The 13,415-nt window shown below is 40.5% G+C and overlaps 1 protein-coding gene across 1 annotated transcript; it reads left to right on the top strand.

The window, feature by feature from the left end:
• vwa10.2 (von Willebrand factor A domain containing 10, tandem duplicate 2) lies at positions 1–13,179 on the top strand. The gene is made up of 16 exons (XM_026249797.1): positions 1–216; positions 297–590; positions 1,901–1,994; positions 2,157–2,285; positions 2,401–2,587; positions 2,791–2,960; positions 3,564–3,676; positions 3,921–4,037; positions 4,169–4,378; positions 4,489–4,621; positions 4,736–4,888; positions 9,100–9,186; positions 11,488–11,759; positions 11,916–12,209; positions 12,376–12,835; positions 13,109–13,179. The coding sequence occupies exons 1-16, from the start codon at positions 19–21 to the stop codon at positions 13,177–13,179; spliced, it is 2,982 nt and encodes a 993-aa protein (XP_026105582.1). The 5' UTR covers positions 1–18.
• The last annotated feature ends 236 nt before the right edge of the window (positions 13,180–13,415 follow it).

Below are 13,415 nucleotides of genomic sequence, written 5' to 3'. Positions count from 1 at the left end.
CTGTTCTCGTGGACAGTCATGGTTTCCCTGGATGTAGTTGGTGTATTTCTCCTCTGTTGGACCCTCTTTCAACCCCCCCAGGTGGCAGCATTCAAACCTCTCTTTCTGGACGGCTCCGTCACCCATCGAGAAATCACTCAGATGGCCATCCTCCGCAAGGCAGCAGAAGTGTGTCATGACATAGCCACTGCCAAGGGGCACGACTTCACATTGCCTGTAAGAAAAAGACTCAAGAGTGAACCGAATGAATTAGCATTAAGCAATAATATACTCCTCTGTCCATTCTTCATCTCCAGATAAACAACAGGTTGACTCCATCTGCTGTCCACAGCGCCTGCTCAACATCTTCTGATTCATCTTCTGCCCTCTCTACCCTCGGTTTTTATTCAGCTATAACAGAAATTTATCTAAGCAACGCAGCTGTAGATCAAGTTTTTGCATTTAGTGAGGCACATCACATAGATAATGAGGCTTTCAGTGAGGGCCGGGGTCTCATCACTCGTGGTGTGGCTGCAGTAAAGGCCAGCGTGCAGCAGGAAAGCTATATTTCTGCCCGTATCTCACTGGGAGCTCTATGTCACACTCTACAGGTATGTTATGTATGGAGATTGTAGTAGGGAGTGGCATGAGAATCTCTCTCTCTCTCTCTCTCTCTCTCTCTCTCTCAAGGTAGCCATATATAACATAATTTCTATCTTTGACTTCTATTTTCTATGACTCACACACTGCATTAAGAGTGTACATATTATCAAGTTCTGCATTCTGAATTGAACCCTTGACCTTCCCATTGCTAGCAATATTTATATGCAGGTTCTGATTCACTCTTATTTTTATGTATTAAAATGGCTATATGTTTTTAAACTTGTCTGGAATAATGCTAATCCCAAAACTGTTTAAAGAGTTTTCGAATGGTTTTGTTTGTTTAAATGAACATGCTTGGATTTCATTGCATAGAAAACTAAATATTAAACTAAGTGGCATCTGCAAACAGATGATGGAGCATTCTCAGAAGAATTTTAGCTAATGAGACAGTTTTAACATTTCAGTAAAATCAACTCAAGTTCACAAAGGGGAAGTCGTGGCCTAATGGTTAGAGGGTTGGACTCCCAATCTAAGGGTTGTGGGTTCTAGTCTCGGGCCGGATGGAATTGTGGTAGGGGGGAGTGCATGTAGTTCTCTCTCCACCTTCAATACCACGACTTAGGTGCCCTTGAGCAAGGCATCGAACCCCCAACTGCTCCCCGGGCGCCGCAGCATAAATGGCTGCCCACTGCTCCGGGTGTGTTCACAGTGTGTGCGTGTGTGTTCACTGCTCTGTGTGTGTGCATTTCGGATGGGTTAAATGCAGAGCACAAATTCTGAGTATGGGTCACCATACTTGGCTGAATGTCACTTCACTTCAAAGGTGCAGTTTACATGTAAACTTTTCACAGTACATGAAATACATGCATGTTCAACTATGTTTGACAACCACAAAGTGTCTGAATACTTTTTGAATTTGGAATAATATTATGTTTTGTAATAAATAATAATATTTAAAAAATGATAAAATTATAATTGTTTAATTTTTTAAATACATTATTTATTTATTTATTTATTTTTATCAGAATGTGTATTTTTTATTTTATTAATTTTTTTGCTTATGCATGCAACACATTGCAAATTTTGATGACAATTTTACTGGCGATTTGAGACTTCGGCCAATTCTTGGAGATATACAGCCAGTAAAAACAACAGTAAAAACACTTGAGGCCAATTCTTTCAAAGTTTGCTGCACAGACTTCTGAATATGTCACATTCAACGCGAATTGAAATGAAGGAATATAAAGAAAATAAGAAATGCATTTATAAAATGTAATAATTATTTTCACTAATTAATGTGTTGTTGGTTTGTGTGCAGGATTTCTATAGCCACAGTAACTGGGTGGAACTGGGAAGCACTGCTCCTTTCAGCACACTGATCAAACCTGACCTTCCTCTCAACAATATAGCAGGTACAACAAAATACAATTGCCCAGTTCTACATTTTCTAACCCCCTGTGTGTTTAAAAACAATAAACAATAAATACACTAAAAACAATAAAACAATAAAAACAAAACAATATGAATATGATGTAAAGATGCACACTTTTAAAATCTCTTATCTGTGTTTCTAGGCCCCAGCACACCTACATGCAAAAGCTGCACTGGACCAAACTGTGTTGATAACATTCTCCCAGAAATACTGCTGCAAAAGAAACTAACCTCAGGATATTTCAGTATTTACTCCTCCACAAAACCTGCTGGTAGGAAAGCTTATCATCCCATGTGTAGTGTTGATCTATTCTGTATTTCATCACAGACCAAAGTATGGCTGGAATATACCACAAAACTATACTCACATAATTTTCTTTTTTTAAGGCAAATGTAGCCATGGTGGCTTTCTTGACAGGACCAGTTCAAGAGAACCCACAGGAGGCATTAATAAAGATGACATCAGTTCAGAGCATGGCTTCCTTCACCAGCGAGCTGCTGACATGGCCATCAGTGCTACTATGGAAGTGCTGCAAGACATCCGACTGGCAATAGGCGACCAAGCCTTTCTTCGGTATGAGATCTTCCTTTTACACCACACAGTTTTGGATTCTTCTGTAATGAAAGAAAGGAGAAAATTCCTAACGCTGCCAAATCTAAAGAATAAATATTCTGCTGATGCTATGGAGACAAAGTTCAAAAGATTGTTTTTTTTTAGCAGCCCCTACAATCAAAACGTTTTGTCCAACTTTAGCCAGTTTTGTTTCTTTCTTTCAGACTGATGGGCCTAAAACAGACCTCAGTTCTGGCTTTTGTGATTGACACCACGGGCAGCATGTCTGATGATATTGAAGAGGCCAAGAGAGTGTCCTTCAGTATCATAGACAGCAGGAGAGGAACATCAGAGGAACCTTCAGAATACATTCTAGTCCCATTTAATGATCCAGGTCATTTTGCTTATTTAGTCCTGTATATAGTCAAGGTTATTATTGTTGTTGTTTTTCCAAAAAAAGCAAAAGAAGCAGTGCCTCATCAAAACATTTGGATGACAACAATGTGAAAATAAATCTAATGTTATGAAATATGAGATTTAATATTCTATTACCTATACATTTTTGTTAGCTAATAAAGAGTTCCATTGTGAATTCCCGGCCATTATGCCCATTACAAATGAGGCTGAATGCATAAAACTGGTGAAAATAGATGGAATAATTACAATAAAATAATAAATATTTACCCATTCATACATCACCACTTTCGTTAAGATTTGAATCTATCTTAACATAAAAATAATGTGCTAATGGTTTAGTTTTAATGTAATAATTTAAAGAAACGTATGTGCATTTCACATGTGCAATGTTTACAGTTTCTGAATGATAACTAAACAACAGTTTGTGGAAATAAATTACATGAAGACATACAAAATAATATTCTTTATTATGATTTTATTCCATTTTATTTTTTAAAGTTTTTTTTTAGTTTTCTTGAAAAAGTTAAAATTATGTACAACATGTTGCTGTAGTCTTCTGTGATGTGTTTGTCTCAAACAGATTTTGGACCTCTGACAAGGACTGAGGATGCAGATCTTTTCAAAGAGAGAATCAATTCTCTTTCAGCATTTGGTGGAGGAGACTTTCCAGAGATGTGCTTGTCAGGACTGCTGGTCTGTGTGTGTTTTTTTTAATATTTATGTATTTTGGTGAGTGTTATACAACTTTTTTTAGACTGAGAAAATCACACGCTGATATATTGTATAAGATTCCATTATTGACATTATCATTGTGAATTTCTCATCTGTGTTAAACTTTTATATTACAATAAAGCCAGCATAAAAAAATATAATAATGATCTTATTATCTTGAGTTCCTGTGATCTTGTTATTTTATTTTTGTCTCATGGTTCTCCAGCTGGCACTAGCAGGAGCTCCTCTATCTTCAGACATTTTTGTTTTCACTGATGCCTCAGCAAAGGACACAGAATTAAAAAGCACAGTTCAAGCCACGATTGAACGCACCAAATCAACAGTAAATGCATGCAAATCACTTAATTACTACATTAATCAAAAAGCTACATAATTGCAGCTAAAGTGTTGTTGGATTACATGTAATGACATTTTTCTGTGTTTTTTTATCTGCTCTTTCTCCACGTAATCCAGGTCACTTTCATGCTGACTAACCCCTTCTTATTCCGTAGAAGAAGGGATGCCTCACAATCTCAAGGTTCTACATCAAGATCAATACCTCTGTCAGACATACAGCTGTACAGAGATCTGGCCCATGTTTCTGGTGGACAGACCATAGAGGTCACAAGAGCTACTCTGTCTCAGGCCACTGCAGTCATTACAGATGCATCTACCTCAGCCCTTGTATGTATTAAGAATGACAGATGGTGCCAATATTTTTTCCCAATGATGTCACTGGGAATTTTGCTGTGAAACACTGCAACATACTGAAAACAGCCCTGTGTTTCTTCAAGGTGACGCTTTTTCAGGTGGTAAGAAATCCAGCCATTGCAGAAAACTTTACCTTTGTCTTAGATCCATCTCTGTCCAATGTGACTGTGTATGTCACTGGAGACTCTCCAGTCTTCACCATATACAGCCCGACAGGTGAGCCAGTGCACCTCGAACATTGTTTGCAGATATGAGGGTTTTATTTTGTCCAATAGAAAAACAACATACCAAAATCATTGTGTAAAATAAGCAGATTCCCCTGTCTTTCAGGTGTGTCTCAGTCAGGTTCAGTGACAGATGGTCCTCTGGGCAGCATCCTGACTGTAGGGAATCTAAAGAGAGTAAAACTCAACCCTGACAACCAGACAGGAGAGTGGAAGATCAGTATTGACTCTACAAGCTTCTACAGCCTGAAAGTCACGGGTACGGGTTCCCTTTTGAAAGAGAACTCCATGCTGCATCCTCTAGAGGGCGCAATGGGAACACTGTCAGCGTGACCGGTGTTGAAGCATGCATGAAATAATGACAATGAACTTGGCATTGGCAGGCGGAAGCCTATGATGTAAGCAAATGAGCGACTGCAGATATAAAAGGGCACCTGTAGAACACATCGTACTCTTTTTTTCTTCAGAGACCTTGTGTACAAAGCACATATGTGTTTGACTCATGAGAAAGAAGGATACGCTCACTGTTGCATTGACGGAGCTACTAGAGCAGAGGTCTGTACTCTAGTTTTTTTTTTTTTTTTTTACCAGCGTTTGCAGGAGTGCGTTCGCCTCTCGGGGGAGTTGAAGAAGCTTAATGCGAGATAGGCACGCTGCAGTGCGTGATTGCATTGAGAACGCCTTATTCTCTTTGAGAATTTTGCACCCGCGAGTCCAAAACAGGGGTGAGAGGTGTTATTAAGGCCAATCACGGGGATTGTATGCGGGGCATGGAAGGAATCTGACGAGAAACGCTTTTTCTTCCATAATTTTTTTTGTATATATAGAATAGGAACTGTGTATAATATGGGTTATCTATATTATTGGTGAAGGAGGCTCCTGACTTGGTGTAAAAAAAAAAAGCAAGTTTGAGTTGTTAGGCTCTTGTTTGAGCCTCCTCTGAGCCTCCTCATTCTCAGGCCAGGTTGTGAGGCTCTCTGTGAGCCTCCCTGATCAGCTGTACTGAAGGGTTGCTAGGCTGAGTTAACAGTTCCTGGTGCTCTGAAAAGAGCTCTGTGGAGCCGCTTAGACAGAACTATTAGTATGAAGGTTCTTTTGTGACCCTCACTACAGCGTTTAGTAGTCAGGTCTCCTCTCGTTTTAGAGAAACGTTATGTTGAGACCTCCACTCTTAAGAGCTCCTCAATGCGGTCGGGTGTTGTTAGGCTTCCTCTCGTTCTGCTGAAACCTCCGCTCCTTAAAGCTCTGCTTAGACAGCACTATTGGTTTGTAGACTCCTTTTTTGTGAGCTGTGGCCTCCACTCTTAAGAGTTTCTCTAAGAGGGTTGAGTGTTAGGCTTCCTCTCGGTTAAGAGAGTCATCCTGCTGAAGCCTTCACTCTTCCGAGCTCCGTCATGTGCAGTGATATGATTTTGAATGCTCTTTCTTGAGCCTTGCTTACTGCCTCTGACGCTGAGTGTAGCCAGGTCTCCTCTCGCTTTAGAGAGTCATTATGCTGAGACCTGCACTCTTAAGAGCTCCTCGACCAGGGTTGAGCGTTGTAGGTTTCCTCTCCTTTGAGAGTCATTCTGCTGAAGCCTCCACTCCCCATGGCTCCATCTAGGCAGTAGAGGGGTGTGGGCTCTTCTATTTTGAGCCTCACTAACTGCCTTTGACCCTGAGTGTGGTTAGGCTGAGGCCTCCACTCTTAAGAGCTCAAACTAGGATTGAGTGTGTAGGTTTCCTCTCACTTAAGAGAGTCGTCATTCTGAGGCCTCCACTCTTTAGAGCTTCTCTAAGAGGGTTGAGTGTTAGGCTTTCTCTCGTTTAAGAGAGTCATTCTGCTGAAGCCTTCACTCTTCAAAGCTCTGTCAGGTGCAGTGATATGAGTGTGAAGGCTTGTTCTTAAACCTCGCTTACTGCCTCTGGCGCTGAGTGTAGCCATGTCTCCCCTCGCTTTAGAGAGTCATTATGCTGAGACCTCCACTCTTAAGAGATCCCCTACCAGGGATGAGCATGGTAGGTTTCCTCATATTTTTGAGAGTCATTCTGCTGAAGCCTCCACTCCTCAGAGCTGATGCTTAGGAAGATAAGTACACATGCCGAGCATCTGTGTACTTCCTGAAATCCACGTAGTGGTAATTGTGCACATGACACACTTTGCATACTTTCTAAAATCCACATAAGTGGTAAGTGTGTAGGCTAGCACCTTTGCACACTTTCTAAAATCCACATAAGTGATCAGTGCACATGCAAGACACAGTGCACCATCTGGAAACCTGTATGGTAAGAGTTATGCATATTAGCTTCATTCCCTTTCTCTGAGTTGGTTAGACCCCGGTACCTTGGGCTCCACTCAACCAGTGTGTCTCTACTAACACACTTTTAAAGGGGGGGTGAAATGCTATTTCATGCATACTGAGTTTTTTACACTGTTAAAGAGTTGGATTCCCATGCTAAACATGGACAAAGTTTCAAAAATTAAGTTGTATGTTTGAAGGAGTATTTCTGTTCCGAAAAAAAAATCCTTCCGGTTTGTCACAAGTTTCGGAAAGTTTTTTTTGAGTATGGCTCTGTGTGACGTTAGATGGAGCGGAATTTCCTTATATGGGTCCTGAGGGCACGTCTGCCGGAAGAGCGCGTGCTCCAGTATAGCACAACAGACTTCACTGATCAGAGCAAGAGCGTCGCGAAATGTCACAAAAGGAGTGTGTTTTTGGTTGCCAGGGCAAGACAACCCTGCACAGATTACCAAAAGAGAAACAGCATTAAGGGACCAGTGGATGGAGTTTATTTTTTACAGAGCATCAACGGAGTTGAGTTGCAAGTATTTGTGTTTGTTCCCCTGCATTTCTAAGATGCTTGTTTTAGAAACAAGCTCCAGTTTGATGCCGGATTTGCACATTGTTTATTTCTTAAGGATAATGCAGTCCCAATGAAAAAGGGTCACGATCGTGTGTTGGAACCGCATGCGGTGAGTAAAGCTGCTTCAAATATCTCTGTGTTGTTAACTTAGCTATCTGTGTGTAAGCACATCAAGTAAACAACATGCGATGTTGTCATCAAACTGCACTTTCCACATGTACAGCTTAAAAAAAAAAAAAGAAGACAAAGTGGAACTTAGTCATTTTCCAAAACCGCTAAGCAAATATATACAGTTTCAGTACATACCACATAGAGACGTTGTTGCTCGGAGCTAGTCGTTGCTGCTGCTGCTCTCGTTCAGTTTCAGCCTCTGGATCTGATTCTGGATCATAAATATACGCTGAATCTGACTGTTAGCCATGGTTTGTTATGGTTGGTTTTGTCCTCATGGTGTCTCAGCTTCCAAACGCTCTCAACACAAAAGCCTACTGGCGCTCGTGATTCTTTAGCTCCGCCCACACGTCACGCCTCCAGTCGGTCGTGTTTTTCCGGGAAAAATCGGTACAGACTATCTTTCTCTTATGAATATAATAAAACTAAAGACTTTTTGGAGTTATGAAGGATGCAGTACTACTCTATAGGTACTCAAGATTAACAGGATATTGAGTGAAAACGAGCATTTCACCCCCCCCTTTAAGCATCGCTCCCCTCAACATGGAGAGTTATGGTGAGCAGGGTGCCCCTGTTGACATCCTCTCTGTTAGGAGAGTCATTCTGCTAGAGCCTTCGCTCTCCATAGCTCCACTATGACAGTACTATTGGTATGTAGGCTCATTTTTGTTAGCCTCACTAATTGTCTTTAGCGCTGAGTGTTGTCAGGCCTCGCTCAAGAGAGTCATTCTGCTGAAACCTCCACTCCCCATAGCTATGCTTAGGCAGTAATGTGAGTAGCAGGCAATTTTTATATGACCCTCACTACCTGCCTCTGACAATGAGTGTAGCTAGATCTCCTCTTGGTTTAGAGAGTTGGCGGCATTGGTATACCATTCCCATAGCTCCCTCTAGAGGACGCAGCGTGGAGTTCCCTTTCGAAAGGGAACATCTCAGTTTACGCATGTAACCATGGTTTCCTGAGAACAGGGAACGAGATTCTGCGTCTCTGTGCCATGCTTCGGCATTATGCCTGTGTCTCCACAGACAAAAAAAAGAGGATGATGTGTTCTACAGGTTCCCTTTTATATCCGGAGTCACTCATTTGCTTACGTCATAGGCTTCCGCCCACCTATGTCAAGTTCATTGTCGTTATTTCATTCACACTTCAACACCGGTCACGCTGACAACGTTCCCATAGCGCCCTCTAGAGGACGCAGCATCTCATTCTCTGTTCTCAGGTAACCATGGTTACATGTGTAACCTGAGACGTTTTTAATCTGCTGGTAAATGTTTTGTTTAGTTTGTAAACCACTGAGATTTTGTTAATATGTTTATTTTTAAAATGTAAGAAAATCATACTGCTCAATAAACAATGGTTTTGGGGGGGGGGGTATCAGTAAAAGGGTTTCCTTTGGAATATTGTATTGCATCTCACTGTGAGCTACTTTCATCCTGCTTTATCTTTGATTACAGGTCAGAGTTCTGTGAACTTTCTCTTTAACTTTGTGCAGCGGTTAGAAGGGGGTGACTTCACACCGAAAGCCAATCGTCCTTTCACTGGTATGATGTCATCTTCTTTATTTGATATTTCTTGATTATTACTAAACAGTTACTCTACTGTTCAAAGGTTTGTGGTGGCTAAGAATTTTAAAATATATTTGGGAGAAAATTCACATTATGCTTACAAAAGCTACATTATTCGATCAATAATACAGTAAAAAAAAAGATATATATTTTCTATTTTAAATTATTTCTACAATTGTTCCATTTTAAAAGATTCGACAGCTGAATTTTCAGTCTCCAGTGTCACATGATCTTCAGAAATCATTCTAATAAAGTTGGTGCACAAGAAATAATTTTATTAGCAAAAATATAAAAGTTAAAAACAATGTATAACTGCTTAAAGGTCCTGTTCTTCGTGATCCCATGTTTTAAACTTTAGTTAGTGTGTAATGTTGTTGTTAGAGTATAAATAATATCTGTAAAATTCTAAAGCTCAAAGTTCAATGCCAAGCGAGATATTTTATTTAACAGAATTTGCCTACAAAAAACGACCCGTTTGGACTACATCCCTCTAGTTCCTGCAGTAATGACGTTACTAAAACAGTTTTTTGATTAACCTCTGCTCACATGAATACACAAACAGGGGGGCGTGGTCTTGTTGCACTCCAACAGAGAAGAGGAAGGGTTGTGTTTGTGTTTGTCGCCATGTCGTCGAAAAGCTGTTATTTTCATCTCGGAGTCCAGTCACCTTTGTTTGGCCTTCCCAGGGACGCTGTACTTGGAGATTAATGGTTACAATTTATATTTAATTTGGTTCCTGAAAATTATAATCCACATGTAAAACTATGTGCAGCACATTTTGCTGAGGACAGCTTTCTCAATCTGAATCAGTTTAATGCCGGATTCACACAAAGATTATTCAATTTAAGATGGAGCAGTTCCATCTTTGTCTGGAGAAGGCATTGTTTATGGACCACAACCGCTAAGTGTATTTTATTATTTAAGTTGGTGCGTTTAACAGTTTCTGTAACTTATTACACAAAGGGAAACACTGTTTAGCTTTGTTAACTAGATGTTAGGGCTGTGCAAAAAATCGAATGCGATTTTCATACGCATCTCGTCAGTAAAACCATTCCCGTGATTATAAGTACATCTGCAACACATGCTCCTGCCCACTTGCTTCTCAAAACTACTCCAAAACTAGCCCAATCGCATTTCCAGGATGGCCGACTGCACTAAGGTGCTGTCGAATCACAACCCAGGTACCGCTGGCCCAATCAGAACTCTTTACGTATTTCTGAAGGATGGACTTTATAGAACAAGGAAGTCATCAGCCCGTTTTTATCAGGGGGGCAGGGTTTCATATTTTTTTGAAGCACCCCTGGGTGCCGCTATTGGCTAGTTGACCCCCACCTGCTGTTAGCATTCCTTTGACTCCCATTCATTGTGGCGTCACTTTGACAGCGAATAACTTTACATCTGAGGTGTTTAAAGACTCCATTTGTCCATTAATTATTTCTAAAGAAACACGAGAATGTATAAAAGGCTCCATTACCTTGTATCTTACGTTATGGTCCCATAGAAGCAGTTTTTGTAAAAATAGGCTAACGATTGCATCATAACCAGCGACTCTCTGTCGCACAGTAGAGAAATTACCGTATGGACAGGAGGAGAAGCTCGCAGGCAATCTTTTACTGTCTATGAGGCAATCGGGGGGATGTGGAGGTATAAAGTCAAGGGAGATAATTAATCAGAATACTTTCCAAAATTTGCTCCTGTTCACGCTCGCCTTCTCTGGAAGATTTGGTTGGTGATTCAGATTTCTCTTGACACAACGATTATAAGACTTACATGTTGCTCACGAGACATCTACGTCATCAAGCTCAGTTTCAGTCTGCGCAGTACGCCCGACCCCCAGGAAGTGCGTGCTTCTTATTGACTTCATTTGTCTCTGTTGAATCCAATGGGGTCGCTGTGTCCATTTCTTTTACTGTCTATGGTTTTTATGACAGTGAAATCAGCGGTATACAGATAGGTGAATTGTGTTTTTTTTACATGCGAAACATGAACACATACAGTATTATATTGCACACTGTAAACACAATCAAAGCTTCAAAAAAGCGCAAAAAATGGGACCTTTAATATATAATTAGGATTCTTTGAGTAGAATGTTCATTATTAATTGTGTTGTTTATGAATATGTTTATTGTCTCTTCTGATCAGTTTAATGCATCCTTGATGAACAAATGTGTTAATTTCTTTTAAAAAAATCTTACTGAACACTATTATTATTATTATTTATTTTATTTTTTTTCATCAGTGTAAATGAAACAAAGAAATTTTTCTCTTACTGATCAGGTCGGAATGCTACTTTGTTTGTCTCTGTGACTGGAGGAGATTCAATCACAGTGACTGACGTGCTTCTGGTTGAAGCTTCAGGATCTGATGTTGTTACTGGGACTATCAAAGCTGTCGGTGCGACAGACTTCCTGGTCAACATTGACAGAATCCCAGAGTGGGCGTTTGTGGTGCAGCTGAAGGGGCTGTTGAATGACTCTACTCGATCTTTGCCTAGTCAGTTCCTGAGACAGTCACCCACCCAGCAACAAGGATCTAGATTTACTATCACGGTGAGCTTGAAGGGCTCGTTCACTCAAAAATGAAAATTCTGTCATCACTGACACAACTTTTATATGGAATTAGCAAAACCTCTGAAAATAATATATACAAGACATGCAAAATAAAATGAAAATATCTCTAATCATATTAAACATGTTTCTTCTCAGGCCCAACCAAACAGCACTATAGAGCCTGGAACCCCCTTTGTTCTCAACTTTACATTGGTCACTAATGCTACAGGCATCAGCTACACTATCCGAGCTCGGACAGACCGCAGCTTCAGCGTGTCTTTCCCCAGTTCTCTGGATGCAGGGACAGACGGAAGTGCTCAGGGAACTGTAACACTGACTGCACCCTCCAACACAGAGTCAGGGACGGATGTCACACTCACTATTGAGGCAGAAGATCCAGAGTCTGGTGACTCAAATTACATGGCACTGCGGTTCACTGTCATGACTAAGGTAACTGTTATGAAAGCTGCAAACAAGAGTATAAATTATTAAAATTGACCATCCACTGAAGAGAATATATAACTTTCTGCAACACTATGCATCTGTATTATTACATGCAAACAGTATTAGCATTTTATTCCTTCACTGACTCTGATTAACCTTTTTTTTTTGGAAGGTCACGGATTTCTCTAGCCCTGTCTGTCAGGTAGTGAGCATCAAAGCTGACTGTCCTGTGGAATGCAGCAGAGCATCATGGGAACTCTCTACCAACATAACAGACGTTAATGGTACAGGCATAGCCGGAGTGTCCCTCAGTCGTGGCAATGGCTCTCTCAGCTTAAGCAATGTGATGAGTGTGGATGGCACAGATGTGACTGTGGCTTTCTACAATGCTTCCTGTTGTTCTCTGGAAGTAGAGCTTGTAGCTGTGGACAGGGTAGGAAACGTGGGTACATGTTTCACCTCTATAAAGAGCCCTTCTACAACTGTTAGCCCCAATGGAACTTCAACTGTTAGCCTCAATGGATCTACAACTGTTAGCCTCAATGGATCTACAACTGTTAGCCCCAATGGAACTTCAACTGTTAGCCTCAATGGATCTACAACTGTTAGCCTCAATGGATCTACAACTGTTAGCCTCAATGGATCTTCAACTGTTAGCCTCAATGGATCTACAACTGTTAGCCTCAATGGATCTTCAACTGTTAGCCTCAATGGATCTACAACTGTTAGCCTCAATGGATCTTCAACTGTTAGCCTCAATGGATCTACAACTGTTAGCCTCAATGGATCTTCAACTGTTAGCCTCAATGGATCTTCAACTGTTAGCCTCAATGGATCTACAACTGTTAGCCTCAATGGATCTTCAACTGTTATCCCCAATGGATCTACAACTTTTAGCCTCAAAGGATCATATTCTGTGTCCTTCTCCATGTGTGTTTCTCTAGTAGGGTTATTAGTTTCTTTTCTGTATGGATGAGGGGAACTGGAATCATGAATGATTAAACATTTTTCCATTATCTTTAATTAATGTGTTCTCAGTATTGTTGATTATCTTTTACAAACTGCTGGTAAAGACTTTACATATATGCCCTACCTCCTTATCAGTTATAATGGAAAAATGCTCTTATGAATAGGGGATGGTGGGGTAAGATGCCCCACTTAAGAACAATGTGAATTTACTTATTTAAAAATGTTTCATGGTCTCTATAGTTT

The sequence above is a fragment of the Carassius auratus genome, chromosome 1 (assembly GCF_003368295.1).
Source record: "Carassius auratus strain Wakin chromosome 1, ASM336829v1, whole genome shotgun sequence".
NCBI classification, from domain to species: Eukaryota; Metazoa; Chordata; class Actinopteri; order Cypriniformes; family Cyprinidae; genus Carassius; species Carassius auratus.
This window is presented reverse-complemented; position numbering and strand designations above follow the sequence as displayed.

Excerpts from the sequence above, each read along its gene's own strand:
- vwa10.2 (XM_026249797.1), top strand. The coding sequence starts at position 19 with ATGGTTTCCCTGGATGTAGTTGGTGTATTTCTCCTCTGTTGGACCCTC. Across the intron at positions 4,038-4,168 it reads TTGAACGCACCAAATCAACA|GTCACTTTCATGCTGACTAA; the intron begins GTAAATGCATGC and ends CACGTAATCCAG. Across the intron at positions 11,760-11,915 it reads GATCTAGATTTACTATCACG|GCCCAACCAAACAGCACTAT; the intron begins GTGAGCTTGAAG and ends GTTTCTTCTCAG.